The sequence below is a fragment of the Capra hircus genome, chromosome 7 (assembly GCF_001704415.2).
Source record: "Capra hircus breed San Clemente chromosome 7, ASM170441v1, whole genome shotgun sequence".
NCBI classification, from domain to species: domain Eukaryota; kingdom Metazoa; phylum Chordata; class Mammalia; order Artiodactyla; family Bovidae; genus Capra; species Capra hircus.
The window spans coordinates 14,394,092-14,415,283 of record NC_030814.1 but is presented as its reverse complement, the minus strand read 5'-3'; the positions used below and the strand labels follow the sequence as shown (position 1 = coordinate 14,415,283).

Here is a 21,192-nt window from a genome sequence, read left to right as displayed (position 1 = left end):
CCACCACAGTGCACATGGGTTGCCCCTCTCCACATCGTCTCAACACTTGCTATTCGTCTTTTTGAGACTAGCCATTCTAAGGTGTGGAGCCGTGTCTCATTGTGTTTTGACTTGCATTTCCCCAAGGATTAGCGACGTTGAGCATTTTATAATGTACCTATTGGTCATATGTTTGTCTTTGGAAAAGTTTCTATTCAGTTCTTTTAAAATCAGATTGTTTTTACTCAGCCATTACAAAGAATGAAATAGTTCCATCTGCAGCAACATGGATGGGCCTGGAGATTATATCATACAAACTGGAGTAAATCAGATAGAGCTAGACAAATGTCATATGATATTGCTTAAATCTGGAATCTAAAACAAATGATACGAATGAACATACTGACAGACTCCCAGAGAACAAACTTATGGTTACCAGGAGGGAAGGGTGGTGGAGGGGGAGAGATCGGGAGTTTGGGACTGACACATACACAATGCTATATTTAAAATGCCTTTCCATGAAAAGAATTTAAAAAAATAAAGTGTAAAAAATAAAAATAAAATCAGATTGTTTAGTAATCAAGTTGACGCGTTCTTTATATACTGTGGACACTAATCCCTTGTCGGACACCTGGTTTTCAGATATCCTCCCGTTCAGCAGGCTGCCTTTCACTCCACTTTCGTTGTGCACGTGGTTTTTAGTCTCGTGTGACTCCACTTGTTGATTTTTGCCTTTGTTGCTTATGCACTTATGCTTTGGGTGTCACATATTAAAAAAAAACACAAAAATCACTGCGAAGACACATGTCAAGAAGCTTTTCCTCTCTATTTTCCATTTAGGAGTTTTATGGTTTCTGATCCTAACATTTAAGTCTTTAATCCATTTCAGTTAGTTTCTGTGAGTCGCGTAAGACAGTGGTGCAGTTTTCTTCCTTCGTATATGGTGTCAGAAGAACTAAATGATCGTTTATTTAAGAGACTCCATTTACCATCGTGTATTCTTGGGTCTTTTCTCGTAAGTTAACCTTATATTCCTGAGCTGACTTCTGGGCTCTATTCAATTGCGCTGATCTATGTGTGAGTTTATATGTCTGTTTTTGTCTGCTTTTATCTACTCTGCACTATTGATGGAAACATGCAAACATGAAATACTTTTCCCTTTGTTACACATAAAGCAGCCAAGCTTTATGATAAACAACACATTCTCTGCCTCAGTGAGGATAATGGAAATGGTTGGGGATGGAAGGGAAAGTTAAAAAGCAGAATCCTCATCTCGTAAACTAGCGATGACTTACCTCCAGTCCAAACTGCTAAGGGAAATAGAAGCCTGGTATAACCAGAATTCTATCTCCTTCAAAGAGAAGCCAGTAATATGGATTTTTATATAAAATCTCCCAGCTATTATACATTGGCAACAATTTCCAGTTCTTTTATTAAACACATTTTGCAGGATAACTGTTTCTGAAGTCACCCAAAGCTACAAAAGGGCAGGTGTTTTTGCCTGATACAAAGCTAAAGCTCAATCAAGATCTATTTGCTGAAGGATAAATAAAAAGTTTCTGTAGACTGTGAATATTCACTTACAAAGGTAAATGAAGAACTGACAACAGGATAATCTTTAGGACTTTAAGCCATACTTAAAGTCAGGCCTTAAAAAAGTTGACTCTGGGCAGCCTGAGTGAGAAGAGAAAGCCTTCAATCCAGGTCGGTCCTATTGAAGGGAAAGTCCCCCACAGCCCTAGCTATAGCCTCTCCACTCCAGTAAGTTTAGTGTGCAAACTGTATCCTTAGAATACATTTTTACCTTGTCATAAGAAACTTCATCAAACATCTCCCGAATCTGAGCAGGATTCTCCACGGGTGTGGACACGGGGTGTGAGGAGTTTAATGCATCCACCTCCATTGCATTGAAACACTTACCAAAGAAATACTCTTCCTATTAAGATCAAAAGACAACATCACCAGTGATTCACATTTAGATCAAAAACTATGAAATGAGGCTGGCTGCACGTGGGATAACAGGTTTACACTCCACATTTCTGATGTGACCTATTATATATTTATTATATATTTATTATATGTTTATAGAATTTACAAAATTAAACAGAATTATCTTCTAAGGAACAGACAGGAAACAGTGATTTAGCTCAATATTGAAAAGTTGTTTAAATATTTATCACCTTAGAATAAAGAACATTCCTATTAAAAATAAAAACATTATGCCTACACCCCGATCGTACCCAAATATGAAACTAAAATATATAATGATTTCAGTATCTCCAGTCTTCATCTATACTATTTTTTTGTAAATTAATTCATTTATTTTAATTGGAGGCTAATTACTTTACAATATTGTAGTGGTTTTAAAGCAAAAAAATTTAGCTTTAACCATGTAGTGAAAGAAAAAGCAATGGAGAACAAATTCCAACTATAATCTGATTAGGGCATATTACACAATAAAACAATAAGCATACATGATCACTTTTATTATTAAAGACTATACGGAAACAGGAAAATACTTATTATGATCTACTATACTGTAATCAACCCACTCCAGTATTCTTGACTGGAAAGTCCCACGGATGGAGCAGCCTGGTAAGCTACAGTCCTACAGTCCTACAGTCCATGGGGTCGCAAAGAGCCGGACACTACTGAGAAACTTCACTTTCACTTTCTTTTCACATATAAGTTATGTATATAGGAAGATGAAAATGGGGATATGAATATGTACAAATGAAAATCAAAATATGGTAAAGGATTGTTTTTACATAATGTTTCTTTCTAATTATACTGCATTTGATTTTCACAAGTTAAACACATGACTTTTGAAATTATCATGTAGAGATTCCAAACTAGTAAGTTTGTGACCCATGAGTCTAGGTTCTTATACAATCAAATGTACAATTATCTTAAAACTCATTTGATTTGGCAAGTAGGACCCTATTGAAATAACATCAATCTGTACCTAATACTTCTCCAGTGAGCAGCCTGAAGGAGGGAAAATGATACAGAACAACAAGTTGTCATTATTTCTGTTTCTTTGACACTCAGGGAGGACAATTTAGTACTAACTTCATAACTCATAGATTTGGAAATAAGCAACTGAGTGTGGAAATAAGTCTTTGTGAGATATCTTTAAAGTACACCAGCATTTTGGAAACCTGATCCATTTTTAAACTCCTAGGGAGGTTATCAATCTTTCTATAAATTCCATAACCAAGCATTGGTAAATATAATGTTTTCCAGCAACAGATTAACCTAAAATGTAAAAAAAAAAAAAAAAAAAGTAAGTAAATATAACTTACAACTTTCAGTTCTGGATGAGTCACACTGACTGACACGAACTCCATAAACTTGGCAAATCCCTCATTTAGCCAAAGATCATTCCACCATTCCATAGTGACGAGGTTCCCAAACCACTGAAAGGAAAATATTATTCAGTTTATCCACAGATTTCTATGGCAACTGGATTATGTACACAGCCATAAACGTCCAACATTCAGAAGGAAATATATTCTGTATATGTAATGTCAGTATATGAATGTTAACATATTTATAAAGCTAATATTTTTTTCAAAGTAAAAAGAAAAACTTTTCAATATGTATTTTAAAACATGGTACCTAATGTTTTGAAGACATCAATTTTCCTCTGGGAGAAAAAGACAAAGTAAAAATGAACCCATAGAATTTATATATCAATATGAATAGCCTATGTCCCAGAAGAGCAATAAAAACATAGTTTATACTTTTTTGAAAAGTGTGATTGAGCTCATATACCTGGTGGGCGAGTTCGTGAGACACAGTCATTGTGATGCCGAGCTTACTTGAGGCGGAAGACTTCTCAGCATCAAACAGTAGAGAAGATTCCCTGTATGTTGTCAGTCCCCAGTTTTCCATTGCACCAGACTGGAAGTCAGGAATCGCAGCAAGATCTTGGGAAGGAAGCAAAAAACATCTTATCGGTCTTAACCTACACATGGCCCAAACACACCAACTCTCAGAATGGATGGATGCAGGGATCAAAGAGAAACTGAGTGACCCCCACAGAATCTTGGGTTCTGGACTGAAGAACCTTTCACAGTGAAGAAAAAGGGCTCAGTGGCCCATTCAGAGTTACTCTGCTGCTGCATGATAAAGCACACTTGGCTTTCAGACCTCCTGACTCCATTTCTAATTCTCTGACAAGGCGTTTGGGGACTGGACAATCTTAAAAATTGTCTCAATAATCCACTCTAGCTGGGATCCCCAAGACTCCCACGCACTAAAAACTCAAACACATAACTGTTTTAAGGGGCTCATGTAAGAAAGAAAATGCAGATTTTCTTATGCTCTATCACGGAATTCATTGAAAAAATTTATTGAGTACTCTATGTTCCTACCAAATGCATGCCAATCATGGGAAAAAATGCAGCCTCTGTCCTTTGCTATCTGCCCACTAATAGAGTTGTGTTTGTCTTTAAAATCAGAAGGCAAAAGTTTCCCCATGCTACATGCCTCAAAAACCTGCTGGGGTTTTAATGACTTGAGAGGCTGCTGAGCTGATGGGGGAAGATGCCAGTTAGGAAGATATAATCTACTGCTGGGGTCATTAAATGCCAGTTTGAAACATCTGTGCAAGATCTATACCTTGTTTGGGTAACGGATATGGGATGTTGAAATAATCCTCATAAAATTCTAGAAGAGTCACCGCGGCATCCAGTGCATAATCTGCCTGATTGATCTTGTCTGGAACGGCATATACGGAAACCTGAAGAGGAAGACACAAGGAAGTTATCCAAATGCCATCGCGGCTTTTCTAGAAGGCTGACATTAACAGCTTCCTAGTGTGGGACATGGAGAAGGCAATGGCATCCCACTCCAGTACTCTTGCCTGGAAAATCCCATGGACGGAGGAGCCTGATGGGCTACAGTCCATGGGGTCGCGAAGAGTCGGACTCGACTGAGCGACTTCACTTTCACTTTTCACTTTCATGCATTGGAGAAGGCAATGGCAACCCACTCCAGTGTTCTTGCCTGGAGAATCCCAGGGATGGGGGAGCCTGGTGGGCTGCCGTCTATGGGGTTGCACAGAGTTGGAAACGACTGAAGCGACTTAGGAGCAGCAGCAGCAGTGTGGGACATGGTTGCCAGTATTAAAGTTAACAATTGCAGGCTGCTATTTCTTATATTAATGCTGACTGTTCTCATCAATCCCCCTACTGAAAACAACAGATGATGAGTAACAAATATAAAAATGTCTTCCTAAATGTTTACATGAGATAGTGCAAAGGTAAAGACAACTTAGTTTTCCCAAACTGAAATGACCGCAGGACCCTGGGAAGTCAGCAGAGGGTCACTGGAGCCAGCTTTTGCCCTGAAGACACTAGCTCAATACAAATGGACTTGAGCTGAGGTCTTCATAGCACTGGAGAACTCAACAGGGAAAGGAGACAAAATCCAGAACCTGCTCAAGGTGGGTAGGAGATGTCCCCTGCTACATCCCAAAGGACCAAGCCCTTACTGGAAGTCTAAACTAGAAAGAATCACCAAATTCCTCCAGGAGACTGCAAGGGGGGAAAAATGCATTATTCAAACCCTGGTGATGTATGAGGAATAGTGAGAGAATGTCCTCAGAGAATTTATTGCTAAAAGCTAAACTTTATGCCGTCTAACAGCTGAACTCACAATAAACCTAGGTGGTCCAAAAACCTGAAGCCATAATTTAAAGTGATTCCCAAGGCTGCAAAGTCTCCAGGTCACTTGACAGGAGCAAAATACAAATTCTCTCTGGAAAAATTCACCTTCAACTCAGGTAAGAAAAGCTCACAGACACAATTCACAGTGCATAGCACAAAGGAACAAGACACCGTGAACGAGAGCCTCAGAAACAACAAATCACAGCACCAGCCACACCAAGACTTCATATATGACAACTTCTAGACACGATATAAAGTGTGAGTTCAATGTGTTAAAGAAAGAAAACAGCGCAAACTATTGGCACACAAAAGTGGTCTGGGGACCTAATCCCAATGTAGATACATGTGGGAGGGGGCGGTTCCCTCACATCTCCAAGCAACATTCCAACACCAGCTGGGTACCCTACAATTCAGTTCCATGCTGACCCTCCTGGCGTGAGAGCATCGTTCTACAGGATTCAGTCTTACAAGCCTGCTCCCTAACCCGATTTCAGATGCCAATGAAAAGTACAAGTTATCACCCGTGCTTCTGACTTAGCAGCTATTGGCTGGAGGTTCCCAGCCCCCTTCTTGAGTTTAATTTGCTAGAGCAGCTCACAGAACTCAAGAGTAACATTTTACTCGACAAGATTCCCAGTCCATTATAAACAAACATAACTCAGGAACGAACAGCCACATGGGAGAGGTGCCTTAGGACAAGGTATGGAAAAAGGGAGTGTAACGACCATGCCCTCTCCTACAAACCACTTTCCCTACACCTCCACCGGTTCACCAACCCAGAAGCTCACAGGAGTCACCCTTTGAGTTTTTATGGCATTTTCACTACACAGGCATAAATGATTGACCTTTGGTGACGAAACAGTTTCCAGTCCCAACTCTCCCATCACATGGTTGGTTCCCAGTCAACCAGCCTTAGTTAGGTTACCTAGAAAATTTTTATTAACATAACAAGAGATAATACTCATGGTTCTCAACACATAGGACATTCTAAGAGTTTTAGTAGCTCTGAGCCTTCATCAAGGATGAAGACCAAATAACATTTCTTATTATGAATAATAATATCACAGTATGAAAGACACATAAAAATAACCATTCAAAAAGGATTCACTGAAGTGGGCAAATCAATGAGTGGGTGTTTTTACTGTTAATTTCACTGCTGAACTTAGATTGCTTCCTACAGCCAAGTCTCAAGCCTTAGCTTCACATCCCCAGGTAAACAGAGATATCTCCACAACGATAAGAAGACCCTTTATTCAGGACGTTATTCAGGCCCTACAGAAGACAAGGCAATTCAGAAGAGAAATCCTAGCTATCCCAGGCGTCAGTTAAAACTAGCACAAATAAATGAGGTCATTTTAAATAAAATGTCCCCTGCCTCCTCTTTGAAAATCTTCGCATTCAGGGCTGCAGCGTACAGTTGCGTAGGTTGTTCACTACACAATGAGACCTACCCAGTGGCAAGAGCTCCTCCAAACAAGACCTCTTCCCCTGACACTCCAGTACTCCCTGACCCAGTTGCTCTCCCCAGAGCCATTTAATACTCCAAGCTGTCTTCTCTTACTTCCTTCCCATGGCTAGAAATCCCCGGTTCGGATAGTCAGTGACATTCACTTCCAAACTGCAGAAAGTTATAGACAGAAGAAGCAAGCTGAGAAACCACTGCAGGATCTGATCCAACTTATACATTTTACAGACTGTAAGCTCATCTCCAAAGGTAGCAGAAAGCTAGTTACTGGCGGAGCCAGCACCATGACCCAGGCCAGGCCGCATCTCCCCACGTGTTTCTCTATTAGAACCCCGCTGCAAACACGAGCATCTGTGACTGTGGGAAGGCCCACCAACTAGTTTGTCCGAGAATGAGGGGCATTTCCAGGATGTGGGACTTCCAGTTACAAAACCAGGACCGCCCCAGGCAGACCAGGGCAAGCAGGTCACCCTACGTGACAATCACAAGTTCACCTTGACTCCGCTCTTGGTCATCTTGCTGACAGACTTAAAATCCGAAACAATGAAGGCCACCAGGTAGGTGCTCATCTTCACGGTGACGTCAAAGTGGTCTTCTATGAGTCCTTCAGCCACAGTCACAGATTTAACCTAAAATCAGGATATCTGAGATCATCAAAGAATCCAACTACCCAAGACACTGAAAACATTTTATCAGAGAAATAGTCCTAAGTCTCAGACATACTGAAAGTATATGACATGACATTTGTATAGTTATTTAAGAATATCTCTTTCAGAGACTTCCCTGGTGGACCAGCAGTTGGGACTCTGCCTTCCAATCCAGGGAATGTGAGTTTAATCCCCGGTTGGGAAGGTAAGATCCCATATGTCTCACAACCAAGAACCAAAACATAAAACGAGAGCAAAACTGTAACAAAACCGATAAAGACTTTTCAAAAAACGTATCTCTTTCTTAAGCAATTTAGATAGGAAAGCCAAACCATTCTCCTCCATGTTTTTATTGAGATATAATTCATATACCATAAAATTCACTGTTTTAAAGTATACCATTCAGTGTTTTCTTTTTTTAATTATATTCACAGTTATATAACCATCACCACTTAAATCTCTTCTAAATAAGCTAAACGATTACAAACTGACTCCTATTGGCACATGAGGATTGGTAACGTGGCTGGGAAAAAGCAAAACCGAGACTGCCAATTCTGCCAGGATGTAGCCCACATAATACAAAGTGCGAGAAAAATCTGGAAATGCAGTGTCTAACTGGGTGCATGTGTCACCATGGATAACCTAAAAGAGCTTCTGCTTTCTTAAACAATTCAAAGAAACCCATGCCTGGGCCTGACCCTGCAGTCTCCTCCAGATTCTGATCTGCTTCACTGAAGTCAGGTCTTGCCGTGTAATCAGGGAGCAGCCTTGCAGAGTGGGGCTGGAGCCACAGAGGTGCAGGCTAAGAGGTCGGCTTCCCGAGAAGAAAGTCTACTACCTCAGCCAACAGAAAGCAGTGGGCAGGATCCTGGAGAAAACACCAGTCTGAACTAGTCTGAGAACATCCACATTAAGGATGCATTTTTCCTGTGATCCCATTTCCACCTCTATTTCTACGCCTTTGTCCTTTGTGATACCCACCAGCCACAAGCTATGGTTGTCTGCTCGGCAGCCTTTGGGCATTCATACCCTGACTCTGACAGCCAACCTAGCTTTATTCTTGAAGGGCCAGAAATTACCTTTCTCTTTAAAATGTCTTCAGCTTACCCCTGACAAAAATTTCTGTTCTTGAACTTGCGCTCATTAGCAGGAAAGTAAGCTAATTAAACGAATTCAAATTTAGATGTGATTAACTCTGCCCCAAACACTTGGGTGTTCCAAAGGTATATTTTCTTCTCTAGTCTCCAAAAAGACCCTTTGAAACCCTGCTGTCCTTCCCCTCAACCCCATGTCTGAAGCTTAAGTTCAGGCGCCTCTGTTAGATTTCTGCCAAGAGGAGGGATGGCCCATCCAAGAGCAAGATTACATTAGAGATTTTCAGATCCTCAAAAAGTAGGTCCCGGACATTCACGGATTTGGACTCCAGCATCTTTGTGGAGCCTCTGGGCTTTGCCCTTCCCCCTGCACACCTATGAAATCTCTACCAGTCTTCTTTAGTGGGTCAGTCTGCCCCTCACTTCCAAACCACTCCTGTTCCTTTATTCCTCTCAAGCTGTAATTCTCTAATTAGAGAAGTCACTCCCACCCCAGGCAGGAATACCATAATATTTGGGGAGGGAATTATAATTTGAAAAAGCATTTTCTCCATCTCAAATTTATATTAGGAAAACAGCATAACTGTTTCTCATCTTTCTATATACAAGTGTGTTGGGGAAAGAGACAAAAGTTCTTGTCTGGTAAGGATTCACAAGTCTGCCTTTCATACAGGCTTCTGGTGCAGAATGTCAGAATCTCTTTTAGCGGGCCCTTAAGGGATTCAGTGAGCAATATAGAGTTCAAAAGGTGGGGAAATACTACACTGGAGGTTGGCTCATGGCTCTCTGAGTCCCTTCATGTGAAGACACTGCCTCCCCACCCAGCATAGGGATGAGGTATGATACCCTTCCGGGCTCTGGGCAAAGCCTCTTCCAGCCTGAGTCTCATCCACAGTGAGCTTCTCTGAACAAAGGATGCATGTGCTTTAGCAGTTGGTATGTATCAGTGATAGACTGAAAGCCCAGCTTCTGTGTTTCCAGCGCTACCGGAATCACAGGGTAATGGAGCTCACTGAGTAATTTTATTCATTCGGCAAGGTCATCTTCTCCTTTCTGCTTTTAAAAATCAGAGGGGCTTCAGCCTAACAGATGCAGAGTATTATATTTAGAATAGATAAACAACAGGTCCTATTTTATAGCACAGGGAACTATATTCAATATCCTGTAATAAACCATAATGGAAAACAAAAAAGTAGAATAAAAAAATAAAGCTCAGAGGGAACACTGTCCACATGTGCTCTGGAACTGGAAAATAATGGCCTTTAAAGGCAACCTGAGGTAGCTACCTTCACTACCATTATATCCTCAAAAGATTACTTTTTAAATTTCCATCTGCCCAACTTCATGCCAGTTATTTTTAATACAAGTTGTATAGCTAATATTAGTAATATAGTATACAGAAATTATAGGAAATAACTAAATCATAGGAATATGACCTTATTCGAAAGAGCGTTTCCTTTAAAAATCCTTTTAAAAGAGCATATGAGAAAAGTGTAAATGCTTTATGAAAGGCACTCTCACTTGAACCTGACCTGAATTTCCTATACGGTCTCTCTTGTCAACATGGATGACCCGCAGTGTCACTCTTATCTAAATTTTGCATGTTTTAGGGACAATTGTTTTTTCCTTTGACCATAAATAAATTGCTGCTTGAACCAAAAGCATAGGTTGGAAGTGAAAAAGAAAAATTAGCTATCTGTCAGGCAATAAAACAAACAAAACAGGTAGCCTGAATGTTAACTGTCAATGGGAGATGCAAGCCACAGGGAATGAATGGACTTCTCATCAGAGATACACAATTTAGACTCACCAATGGCATATTGGAGATGGCGAGGTGTCTCGGTTCCCTTCTGATCTTGATTAAAAAACTCGCCTTGAAAGCAGGTTCATCAAAGCATGGAAAGGCCATTCTGGCTGCAGTCGGTTCGAACTGTGTTGATGCAAGTACCCTAAAATTCCGTAAAGGGAAATAAAATCACAGCATGAAGTACCAGGGACTGTAAGTTAGGTGTATGATCATGTCTTAATTCCTAAAGTTATCACAATGCTGATGAATCTCACTACCAAAAAATCTTTTATAGGACAAAAGCTATCATAAACTAAAAGACAAGTAAAAAGAACAGGGAAAATTGATCAAAAGGTATTTAACAAAGTGTTAATATAACCTGAACAAATAATGAGCTCTTAAAAATAAGTAAAAATTCACCCACCAACCAAGCAGAATAGCAGGCAGAGGTCATAAACAGGCAACTCACAAAAGAAGAACATACAAATAGTTAATAAACACATCAAAAGCTGCACAGTTTCATTAATAATCAATGTAACAAATTAAAGGGGGAAATCTGTTGGTATTTTGGCTTTAAAAGGATTGCCACTACACAGTATTAGTGAGAAATATGGCAAGGCATATCAAAAGTTTGTTGACCCCCTAACTTAGCAATTATACTTCCAGGCATTTATTCTAAAGAAATGACTTACAAAGATGCTTGTCCAAGTATTGCTGATGCTAAAAAGTTGGAAACAACCTAATTTCCATCCATAGGGGGATTAGTTAAAAAAATCAACACAGAAACATGTATTTTAATAAAGTTGTTAAAATGATGTAAAGTGACAGTCATCATGTAAAATACATGTCAACATATATTTTTAATAAAAAAGCTCCCTCATGAAACATAAAATACAACATAGTTCTATTTACATAAAATGACACATACGTATATCCAGAAGAAAGTCTAAAGGATGTTCCCCTAAAACAGAAGCAGTAGTTATCTCTAGGGGTTATAATGGGGATACATTTTATCTTTTCAAAGATTCTTTTCTGTAGTATTTGACTTTTTTTAACCTCAAAAAATAATATGGAATCAGAAAAGTAAGTATAAGCTACTAAAAAATTTTGATTTTAAAATTTAGCATAAACTCTCCCAAAATATATTGTGTTTTTAAAAACAGAACTAAAACAAGCAGGAGAGGATCCCTAAAAAGGTTTCAACTGAGACAAAAATATTTCCTCTAATAGGCTGTTACAGGGTGAATTGAGTCTTCCCAAAAGATATTTTGAAGTCTCATTACCTAATATCAGTGAGACTTTATTTAGAAATAGGGTCTTTACAGATGCAGTCAAGTACAGATAAGGCCATTGGGTCAAGCCCTAGTCCAATATAACTGGTGTCCTTAAACAAGAGGGAAACCTGGAGAAAGGCCATGTGACAGGCAGGCAGAGACCCCACTGATGTAGCTGCAACTCAAAGAATGTCAAAGACTGATGGCACCACAAGCTAGGAAGAGGCAAAGAATGAGGCCATTCAGAGACCTAGAGAGCACAGGCCTCCTGACACCTTGATCCTGGACTTCTAGCCTCCAGTTCAGTTCAGCTCAGTTCAGTTCAGTTCAGTTCAGTCGCTCAGTCGTGTCCGACTCTTTGCGACCTCATGAATCGCAGCATGCCAGGCCTCCCTGTCCATCACCAACTCCCGGAGTTCACTCAGACTCACGTCCATCGAGTCCGTGTTACCATCCAGCCATCTCATCCTCGGTCGTCCACTTCTTCTCCTGCCCTCAATCCCTCCCAGCATCAGAGTCTTTTTCCAATGACTCAACTCTTCGCATGAGGTGGCCAAAGTACTGGAGCTTCAGCTTTAGCATCATTCCTTCCAAAGAAATCCCAGGGCTGATCTCCTTCATAACGGACTGACTGGATCTCCTTGCAGAACGGTGAGATATTAAATTTCTACTATTTTAAGTCACACAGTTTATGTACTTTGTTAAAGCAGCGCTTGGAAACTGGTACCTAGGCCAAGAGAACTTAAAACATTTATTCTATCCCAGAAGTCTAATTAAATAAACAAATAGGTATTTACTCTGATAGAGCTGGAGGAAAAAAAAACTGGTTCAAATAGAATGAAAAATGAGATTAAAAAAAAAAAAAGCCTATAAGCCATTTTAAATATGCAAAGACATGCAAAGCAAAACCAAAGAAAGAATTCAACAATCAAGGGAGCTTTAAAGGACAAGCCACCTGAAATAAATTTAGTGTGGGTAGCTCTTGAACCTTAAAAAAAAAAAAGACAAAAATTACCTCACTTCTCCTTCTTTGGTTCTGTAGGTACTTTTATAAAATCCATGGAAACTCTCAGAAAGATTGCCAGCGTAGTCGATGACAATGGTGTATGGGAGGCCGACGACCAGAGGCTCGGAAGCCAGAAGCGCAATTTGCTCCTGAGGTGGGTTTTCCAGGACTCTCAGCGGCTCTTCAGCTTGCCTCTCGCCACCTCCCTTCCTCAGGGTGGCCTTGGATACTTGTAGGTGGTGACTGTGCAGGATGATGGTACTGGTGGGCTTGCTGGCTGTGATTTCTATCTGTGAGGTTCCCCCGAAAGTCAGAGTGGTGAGATTTGCATGAATCATGAGATCGTAATGAGCTGGGATGATGTGCTCTGGAAGCCGCATTTTATTCCAAGGAAACGGTGCCCCGTTGCTAGCTTTTGGAAATGTTGGTTCCCTGCTCTGACATGAGGATGGAGTTGCCACGGTTAAGAGAATCAACAGTGTCGAAAGCAGCAAGGGCCTGGTTGCAAGTGGCCATTTGACGGATGGAGATATCATCTTGCTTGAAATGGCTAGAGATACAAATGTACAAAAGAAAAAAAAATCACTAACATATTATCAAGAGAGCATAATTTCAGAATGCATCCACCCAGAATTAACAGATACAGACACAGACTTAAAAAAATACTAGGTCTTTCCCTGAAAGTAAAATTATCTTTCCTATGTTAATGAGTCACAAGAAGAGAGAAGTTTATGGTTAACAACAGTTATTAACATCTACTAAAAAGCATCATTTAGCTTTCAAAGTTTAAATGAACTCTATCAGTCAGGATCCTCCACTGAAAGCAAGAACCAGCTCTGGCTGAAGATCCTTAAATGGATCACAGAATTGACAGGTCATTTGGGAAACCAGGCTCATAAAACAAGCAAAGATGGGCAACTAGAACTATATTAGACCAATATGTGATGAGATGACCACTCCCTGCCCGCACTAGACCTTAGAGGAAGCCACCCCAATGTGTAGATGTTGATGTGAAGTCATCAAAGGAAGAGGTCTCTACTACCCTGCAACTTTCTGTTGTTTCAGCAAAAGTGAGGTGTCCACACCACCAGCAGGCAGGTACACAAAGCAGGCATCTGGCCTTACTGCTTCTCAGGGGGAGAAAGGCCTTGCTTCCCACTAAGCTTACAAAGTAGAGTCCTTAAAACACAGGAAGTAAGGAAGGAAATACATGCTCAGTAGCAAGCGGGAGTGGGAATGCAACAGTAAGCCTTAATAGTATAATCAATCTGACTTCGCTATTGATCACCTGGTGATGTCCATGTGTAAAGTCATCTCCTGTGTTGTTGGAAGAGGGTGTTTGTTATGACCAGTGCATTTTCTTGGCAAAACTCTGTTAGCCTTTGACCTACTTTGTTTGGTACTGAGGCCAAATTCACCTGTTACTCTAGCTATCTCTTGACTTCCTACTTTTACATTCCAGTCCCCTATAATGAAAAGGACATCTTTTGGGGGTGTTGGTTCTAGAATGTCTTGTAGATCTTTGTAGAAGCGTTCAACTTCAGCTTCTTCAGCATTACTGGTAGGGGCATAGACTTGGATTACTGTGATATGGAATGGTTTGCCTTGGAAATGAACAGCGATCATTCTATCGTTTTTGAGGTTGCGTCCAAGTACTGCATTTCAGTGGAGAAGGCAATGGCACCCCACTCCAGTACTCTTGCCTGGAAAATCCCATGGACGGAGGAGCCTGGTAGGCTGCAGTCCATGAGGTCGCGAAGAGTCGGACCCGACTGAGCGACTTCACTTTCACTTTTCACTTTCATGCATTGGAGAAGGAAATGGCAACCCACTCCAGTGTTCTTGCCTGGAGAATCCCAGGGCGGGGGGGGGGGGTGGGGTGGGGACCTGGTGGGCTGCCGTCCATGGGGTCACAGAGAGTCAGACACGACTGAAGCGGCTTAGCAGCAGCAGCAGCACTGCATTTCAGACTCTTCTGTTGACTATGAGGGCTACTCCATTTCTTCTACGGGATTCTGGCCACAGTAGTAGATATAATGCTCATCTGAGTTAAATTCACGCATTCCAGTCCGTTTCAGTTTGCTGGTTACTAAAATGTCAGTGTTCACTCTTGCCATCTCCTGTTTGACCACTTCCAATTTACCTTGATTCATGGTAACATTCCAGGTTCCTATCCAATATTGCTCTTTACAGCATCGGACTTTACTTCCATCACATCACATGCACACCTAGCGAGGTGTTGTTTTTGCTTTGACTCTGTCTCTTCATTCTTTCTGGAGTTATTTCTTTACCAATCTCCAGCAACATAATGGGCACCTACTGACCTGGGGAGTTCATCTTTCAGTGTCCTATCTTTTGGCCTTTTCATACTGTTCATGGTGTTCTTAAGGCAAGAATACTGAAGTGGTTTTCCATTCCCTTCTCCAGTGGACCACATTTTGTCAGACCTCTCCACCATGACCCATCTGTCTTGGGTGGCCCTACAAGGCATGGTTCATAGCTTCATTGAGTTAGACAAGGCTGTGGTCCATGTGATCAGTTTGTTTTCTGTGATTGTGGTTTTCGGTCTGTCTGCCCTCTGATGGAAGCTTCCTGATGGGAGAGACTGACTGAGGGGGAAACTGGGTCTTGTTCTGATGGGTGGGGCCATGCTCAGTAAATCTTTAATCCAATTTTCTGTTAATGGATGGGGAAGCTCAATACAGTCAGCAAAAACAAGACCAGGAATGTGAAGTCAAGTGGGCCTTAGGAAGCATCTCTATGAACAAAGCTAGTAGAGGTGATGGAATTCCCATTGAGCTATTTTAAATCCTAAAAGATGATGCTGTGAAAGTGCTGCACTCAATATGCCAGCAAATTTGGACAACTTAGCAGTGGCCACAGGATTGAAAAAGGTTAGTTTTCACTCCAATCCCAAAGAAAGGCAACGCCAAAGAACGCTCAAACTACTGAACAATTGCACTCATCCCACATGCTAGCAAGGTAATGCTCAAAATTCTCCAAGCTAGGCTTCAACAGTACATGAACCGTGAACTTCCAGATGTTCAAGCTGGTTTTAGAAAAGGCAGAGGAACCAGAGATCAAATTGCCAACATCTGTTGGATCATCGAAATACAAGAGAGTTCCAGAAAAACATCTACTTCTGCTTTATTGACTCTGCCAAAGCCTTTGACTATGTAGATCACAACAAACTCTGGAAAATTCTTCAAGAGATGGCAATACCAGATCACCTTACCTGCTTCCTGAGAAATCTGTAGGCAGGTCAAGAAGCAACAGTTATAACTGGACATGGAACAATGATTCCAAATTGGGAAAGGAGTACACTGAGGCTGTATATTGTCACCCTGCTTATTTAACTTATATGCAGAGTACATCATGAGAAACGCTGGGCTGGATGAAGCACAAGCTGGAATCAAGATTGCTGGGAGAAACATCAATAACCTCAGATATGCAGATGACACCACCCTTATGGCAGAAAGTGAAGAGGAGCTAAAAAGGCTCTTGATGAAAGTGAAAGAGGAGAGTGAAAAAGTTGGCTTAAAGCTCAACATTCAGAAAACTAAGATCATGACATGTGGTCCCATCACTTCATGGGAAATAGCTGGCAAAACAAAGTTTTTAAAAGTATCTTTTGGGGGGCTTCAAAATCACTGCAGATGGTGATTGCAGCCATGAAATTAAAAGATGCTTGCTCCTTGAGAGAAAAGTTATGACCAACTTAGCATATTAAAAAGCATTACTTTGCCAACAAAGTTTCATCTAGCCAAAGCTATGGTTTTTCCAGTAGTCATCTATGGATGTGAGAGTTGGACTATAAAGAAAGCTGAGCGCCAAAGAATTGATGTTTTTGACTGTGGTGTTGGAGAAGACTCTTGAGAGTCCCTTGGACTGCAAGGAGATCCAACCAGTCCATTTTAAAAGAGATCAGTCCTGGGTGTTCATTGAAAGGACTAATGCTAAAGCTGAAACTCCAATACTTTGGCCACCTCATGCGAAGGGTTGACTCCTTGGAAAAGACCCTGATGATGCGACAGAGAATGAGATGGCTGGATGGCATCACTGACTCGTACATGAGTTTGAGTAGACTCTGGGAGTTGGTGATTGACAAGGAGGCCTGGCATGCTGCGATTCATGGGGTTGCAAAGAGTAGGACACGACTAAGCGGTTGAACTGGAACTGGAGAAGTAGGGACTGAGGGAAAGGACAGGATGTTTCAGAATGGCTGCCAGGTTTCTAGAATGAACATCTGGGTGGTGGTAGGTTTCCTTTATTGAAATGGAGAAGGCCGGAGGTGGAAAAATTTAAAGGGAGGAGAGGGAACCAAGGCTTTATTTTTTAATATGTTTAATTTGTGATGTCTATGAGATGTCCAAGGGGACATATCAAGAAGGCAGTTAAATATACACAGACTGAGACATAAGGGCTTTAAAGGAATTTCCTGTTCTTGACTGTACTCCTTTAAGGTTTTAAAAAGTATCTTCCTTCGACATCTGATCTTACTAAATGTTCTTTGACAATCAATGGTGTGGATTAAAGTGCCACAGTAACAGAGTTCCTAACTTTCTTTCACAGCCAGAAAGAGTTCAAGATACTAACTGCCTTTGGTGATTCTGACTTCTCCCACTCACACAGGAAGTCAGGGCAACTGGTCCTGGGCTGTCTCCTCCTTCCCTTTTTGGGACACCATGGAATGTCAAATCCATCATCAAGAGGTAACAAACAGGCCTTCTTCCAAAGGCTCTGAGCAATGAAATTAACAAGCACTGATGACAGCTAGTTACCAGTAGTAAATACTTCTAAAATGTTGATTCAGTTTTTTAACATATTAGAACTTTTCTATTTAGGCCCACCTGAAAATGTGCTGCCTATCAGTACCACTACAACTCCGTGCAAAAAGAGACAAGCTGGCCAATTTTTCAGTCTTTTTTTTTTTTTTTTTAAGTCGCTGACTCCATCCTGACTGTGAGCAAACACTTCAGGGATTTAGTAGAAACCGGAGCACTTCTTTCTGAACCTGGCCTCACAAAGAACCTCCAAGAAAAAGGTAAGGAAGTGTCTGCATTTTCTCCTTCCTCCGGAAATTAACTTGCAGGCCCACCAGGCTAGTAAGACACCAAGAGGGAATTTTAACTTGCTCCAACAGGAGGGCCTTTAAACTCAGCAAACTCCAGGCTGAGCAACAGTGAAGGGAGGACAGACAACTATTGGCAAGTGCAGAAGAAGGGACAGACTTGAATTGATCTGCTGCTGGTAAGTCACTTCAGCCGTTTCCGACTCTGTGCGACCCCATAGATGGCCTCCTACCAGGCTCCTCTGTCCCTGGGATTCTCCAGGCAAGAACACTGGAGTGGGTTGCCATTTCCTTCTCCAATGCATGAAAGTGAAAAGTGAAAGTGAAGTCGCTCAGTTGTGTCCAACTCTTAGCGACCTCATGGACTGCAGCCTACCAGGCTCCTCCGTCCATGGGATTTTCCAGGTAAGAGTACTGGAGTGGGGTGCCATTGCCTTCTCCACGCTTAACTGTCCTTGCGCCGACATCCCTGCGCCTGCAACTCACCGAACTCAGGTTTGTTTCTCCAACTACTATCGGCCAGGTGCTCTCTTTGGCCAAACCCCAACCCTTCTCCCTCGCCATCCACCCACCACCTCACTTGGCCCTCCTCTGGAGTCCAGCAGGCGAGGCTGGCAGGAACCCAGCCTCAAGGAGAAGCGCAGAGGACGGTTCCTGCCTGCCTGCCGGGAAGTGGCGGGGCTTAGGGGAGCTCTGCGCCCCTGGCCAGCCCCCGGTGCAGAAAGAGGCAAGGCCACTGTTGAGCCTGAGCCAACCCCACCACCCTCCCCGCGGACACGATCCCCAGCCTCGCGACCCACCCCGCACCCCCCGGGCCCCACTTCGCCGCCGCGCCGCCCCGCCCCGCCCCCCGCCCCCGCGCTGATTCCCTTCCTCCCCGGGTCCCTGGACCGCCACACCTCTCGGCACGGAAAGGATGCCCTGGCCTCGCTCTTCCCCCAAACACTCAGCCTCCCCCCACAGCGGGACGTACTGGGGTCTCTCTCACTCAGTACCTGGGACTCGGGGACCACGCCGCTGTCGCCTGCCCTGGCCGCCCCGGGACCGGGACCAAAAGTGAAAGCGAAAGTGAAGCCGGAGCGGCAAGCACAGGCGCGCGGGGCGCTGGGCAGAGCCCTGCAGGCGCAGGGGAGCCCCCGCCGAGGGGGTGGCTAGCTGGGGCAGGGGAAACCCGGCAGGACGAGCAGACCCCGATGTTCCCAGGACAGTTCAGTTCAGTCGCTCGGTCGTGTCCGACTCTTTGCCACCCCAGGGACCGCAGCAAGCCAGGCCTTCCTGTCCATCACCAATTCCCGGAGTTTACCCAAACTCATGTGCATCGAGTCGGTGATGCCATCCCAAGACAGGGACTCACAAAACAATAAGGCGTACGGGGCAGAGGGAACCAGCGGGCAGAAGCACCCCTTTAGGGATGCATATTATTTTCCCTGCATTTCTCTGGAGATGGGGGGGGTCCCCCATAGATTAGCCTTTGGAGCAGCGGAGGTTTGGGGACATAAGGAGAGGGCTGGCACTCTTTGAGGGCACTTGGGTGGAGCTGAGCTCCCCTCTTTCCCCCGCCCCTGCCCCGCCTGAACCAGCTCACAGCGCCGTTGGACTCAAGGCATGTCCATCATCTCACCTCCGCAAATGAGCCGAGAGCCCCGGGCCCACCTCAGAACAAAGCAGGAACCCAGAACTGCTCTGCAAAATGCTGGCTTGTTCAGCGTTTCTTTGCAGAGACGTTGGGCTGCAGACGCGGAAGAGGAAGAAGAGAGAAACAGAGGCGCAGAACTACCCCACCCATACAAGGGGCCCTCGGACCCCGCGGAGACGCTCCACCCACATTATAAGTTTCTCCCTGGGCTTCCACGTGGCTCCGTGGTGAAGCATCTGCCTGCTATTGCAGGAGACATGTGTGCAAGCCTTTATCTCAGAAGATCCCAGATGCCTCAGAGCAGCAGAGACTGTGCGCCCCAGCTACTGAACCTGTGCTCTGGGCCCAAAAGCTGCAACTACGACCCCAGGCACCACGGCTACTGAAGCCATGGCGCCCCAGAGCCCCGGCCTTGCTCTGCGGCAAAGGAAGTCTGTGCATTGCAACTGGAGAGTAGCTCCCACTTGCTGCCACTGGAGGAAAGCTCATGCAAGAACGAAGAGTCAACCCAGCCAGTAAAATAAATCTTAATAAAGAACTTACTAAAGTTCCTTAAAAATAAAGAACTCAGTAAAATTCCCCCTACTTTTTCAAATCGAATGACCATTTCTGTGCTCCCCTTGGAACATTAAGACTGGATGAAATGTCCCAAGAAGCCCACCTTTAAACAGTTGAGAGTACATGGGGTAAGAGGCCAAGAAGACACAAATGTTCCTGCTCACCGAATGCTGCCCTGGCCTCTCTCAGATCTTTTTCTCAGTAAATACAGGCTTTCTCTTCTCACTTCCTTCTCTGCTGCCTTTGAAACCCTGGGGTTCTAAGTTGCTCGAAGAGTATTTCTCAAGTCTTTTCCCCCTCGATCTTATGCCTCCTTTTAAAAAATACAATTTTTTTTCTTCTGCATAGTCTCTCCAGTCAAGGTTATTTTGTAATATAAAATTAACGCCCTGTCCCCGAGCCCAACCAGAGAGGGACCAAGGGAAGTATTTTCACTAAATTCAACAATAAAACCAACTCTGGGATCAGGTAATTTCTGCCTGTTTCCCACGATCTCATTGTACTCATGGTTCCCAGGCCTCTGGGTGTCAGGGAATGATTCCAGTTTGCTCAGATGAGAGCCACTGGTCCAGTAAACTCTTGCATTTCTTTGTTTTCATATTTGTATTTTGGGACTTGGGGTTTCCCTTCAGTTTCTAATAAGCTTAGTTTCTTTGAAAAGATTTCTTGATGGTCAGAATGGAAGGAAGTGAAGGCACCAAACAGGTGGGAAAGAAAGTGAAAGTTGCTCAGTTGTGTCCGACTCTTTGCGACCCCATGAACCATGGGATTCTCCAGGCCAGAATATTGGAGTGGGTAGCCTTTCCCTTCTGCAGGGGACCTTCCCAACCCAGGGATCGAACCCAGGTCTCCTGCATTGCAGGAGGATTCTTTACTAGCTGAGCCACCGGGGAAGCCCAGAGGGTGCTCTAAATGACCAGTTAAGGCAGGGAGAAGGGAATTCTTTTACCCATACTGGGCAGAAGGGAACTGAAATGTCAGTAAGGAGAACGTTGGCCACC

General features: G+C 43.1%; 1 protein-coding gene across 2 annotated transcripts in view; it reads right to left on the bottom strand.

Annotated features, from left to right (window-relative positions):
- The window catches only part of ERAP1 (endoplasmic reticulum aminopeptidase 1), a 37,670-nt gene extending 17,177 nt beyond the window's left edge, over positions 1-20,493 (bottom strand). The window contains exons 1-8 of one of the 2 annotated variants that reach the window (XM_018050014.1): positions 19,619-20,493; positions 12,936-13,476; positions 10,671-10,809; positions 7,614-7,748; positions 4,606-4,726; positions 3,757-3,911; positions 3,285-3,398; positions 1,784-1,915 (exon numbers count right to left, since the gene is read on the bottom strand). In XM_018050014.1, the coding sequence (XP_017905503.1) occupies positions 1,784-1,915; positions 3,285-3,398; positions 3,757-3,911; positions 4,606-4,726; positions 7,614-7,748; positions 10,671-10,809; positions 12,936-13,462 (1,323 nt within the window). In that variant the 5' untranslated portion in view covers positions 13,463-13,476; positions 19,619-20,493. Of the gene's footprint in view, positions 1-1,783; positions 1,916-3,284; positions 3,399-3,756; positions 3,912-4,605; positions 4,727-7,613; positions 7,749-10,670; positions 10,810-12,935; positions 13,477-18,992; positions 19,247-19,618 lie in introns of those variants that run through there. The other variant, XM_005683451.3, reaches the window with a different exon arrangement.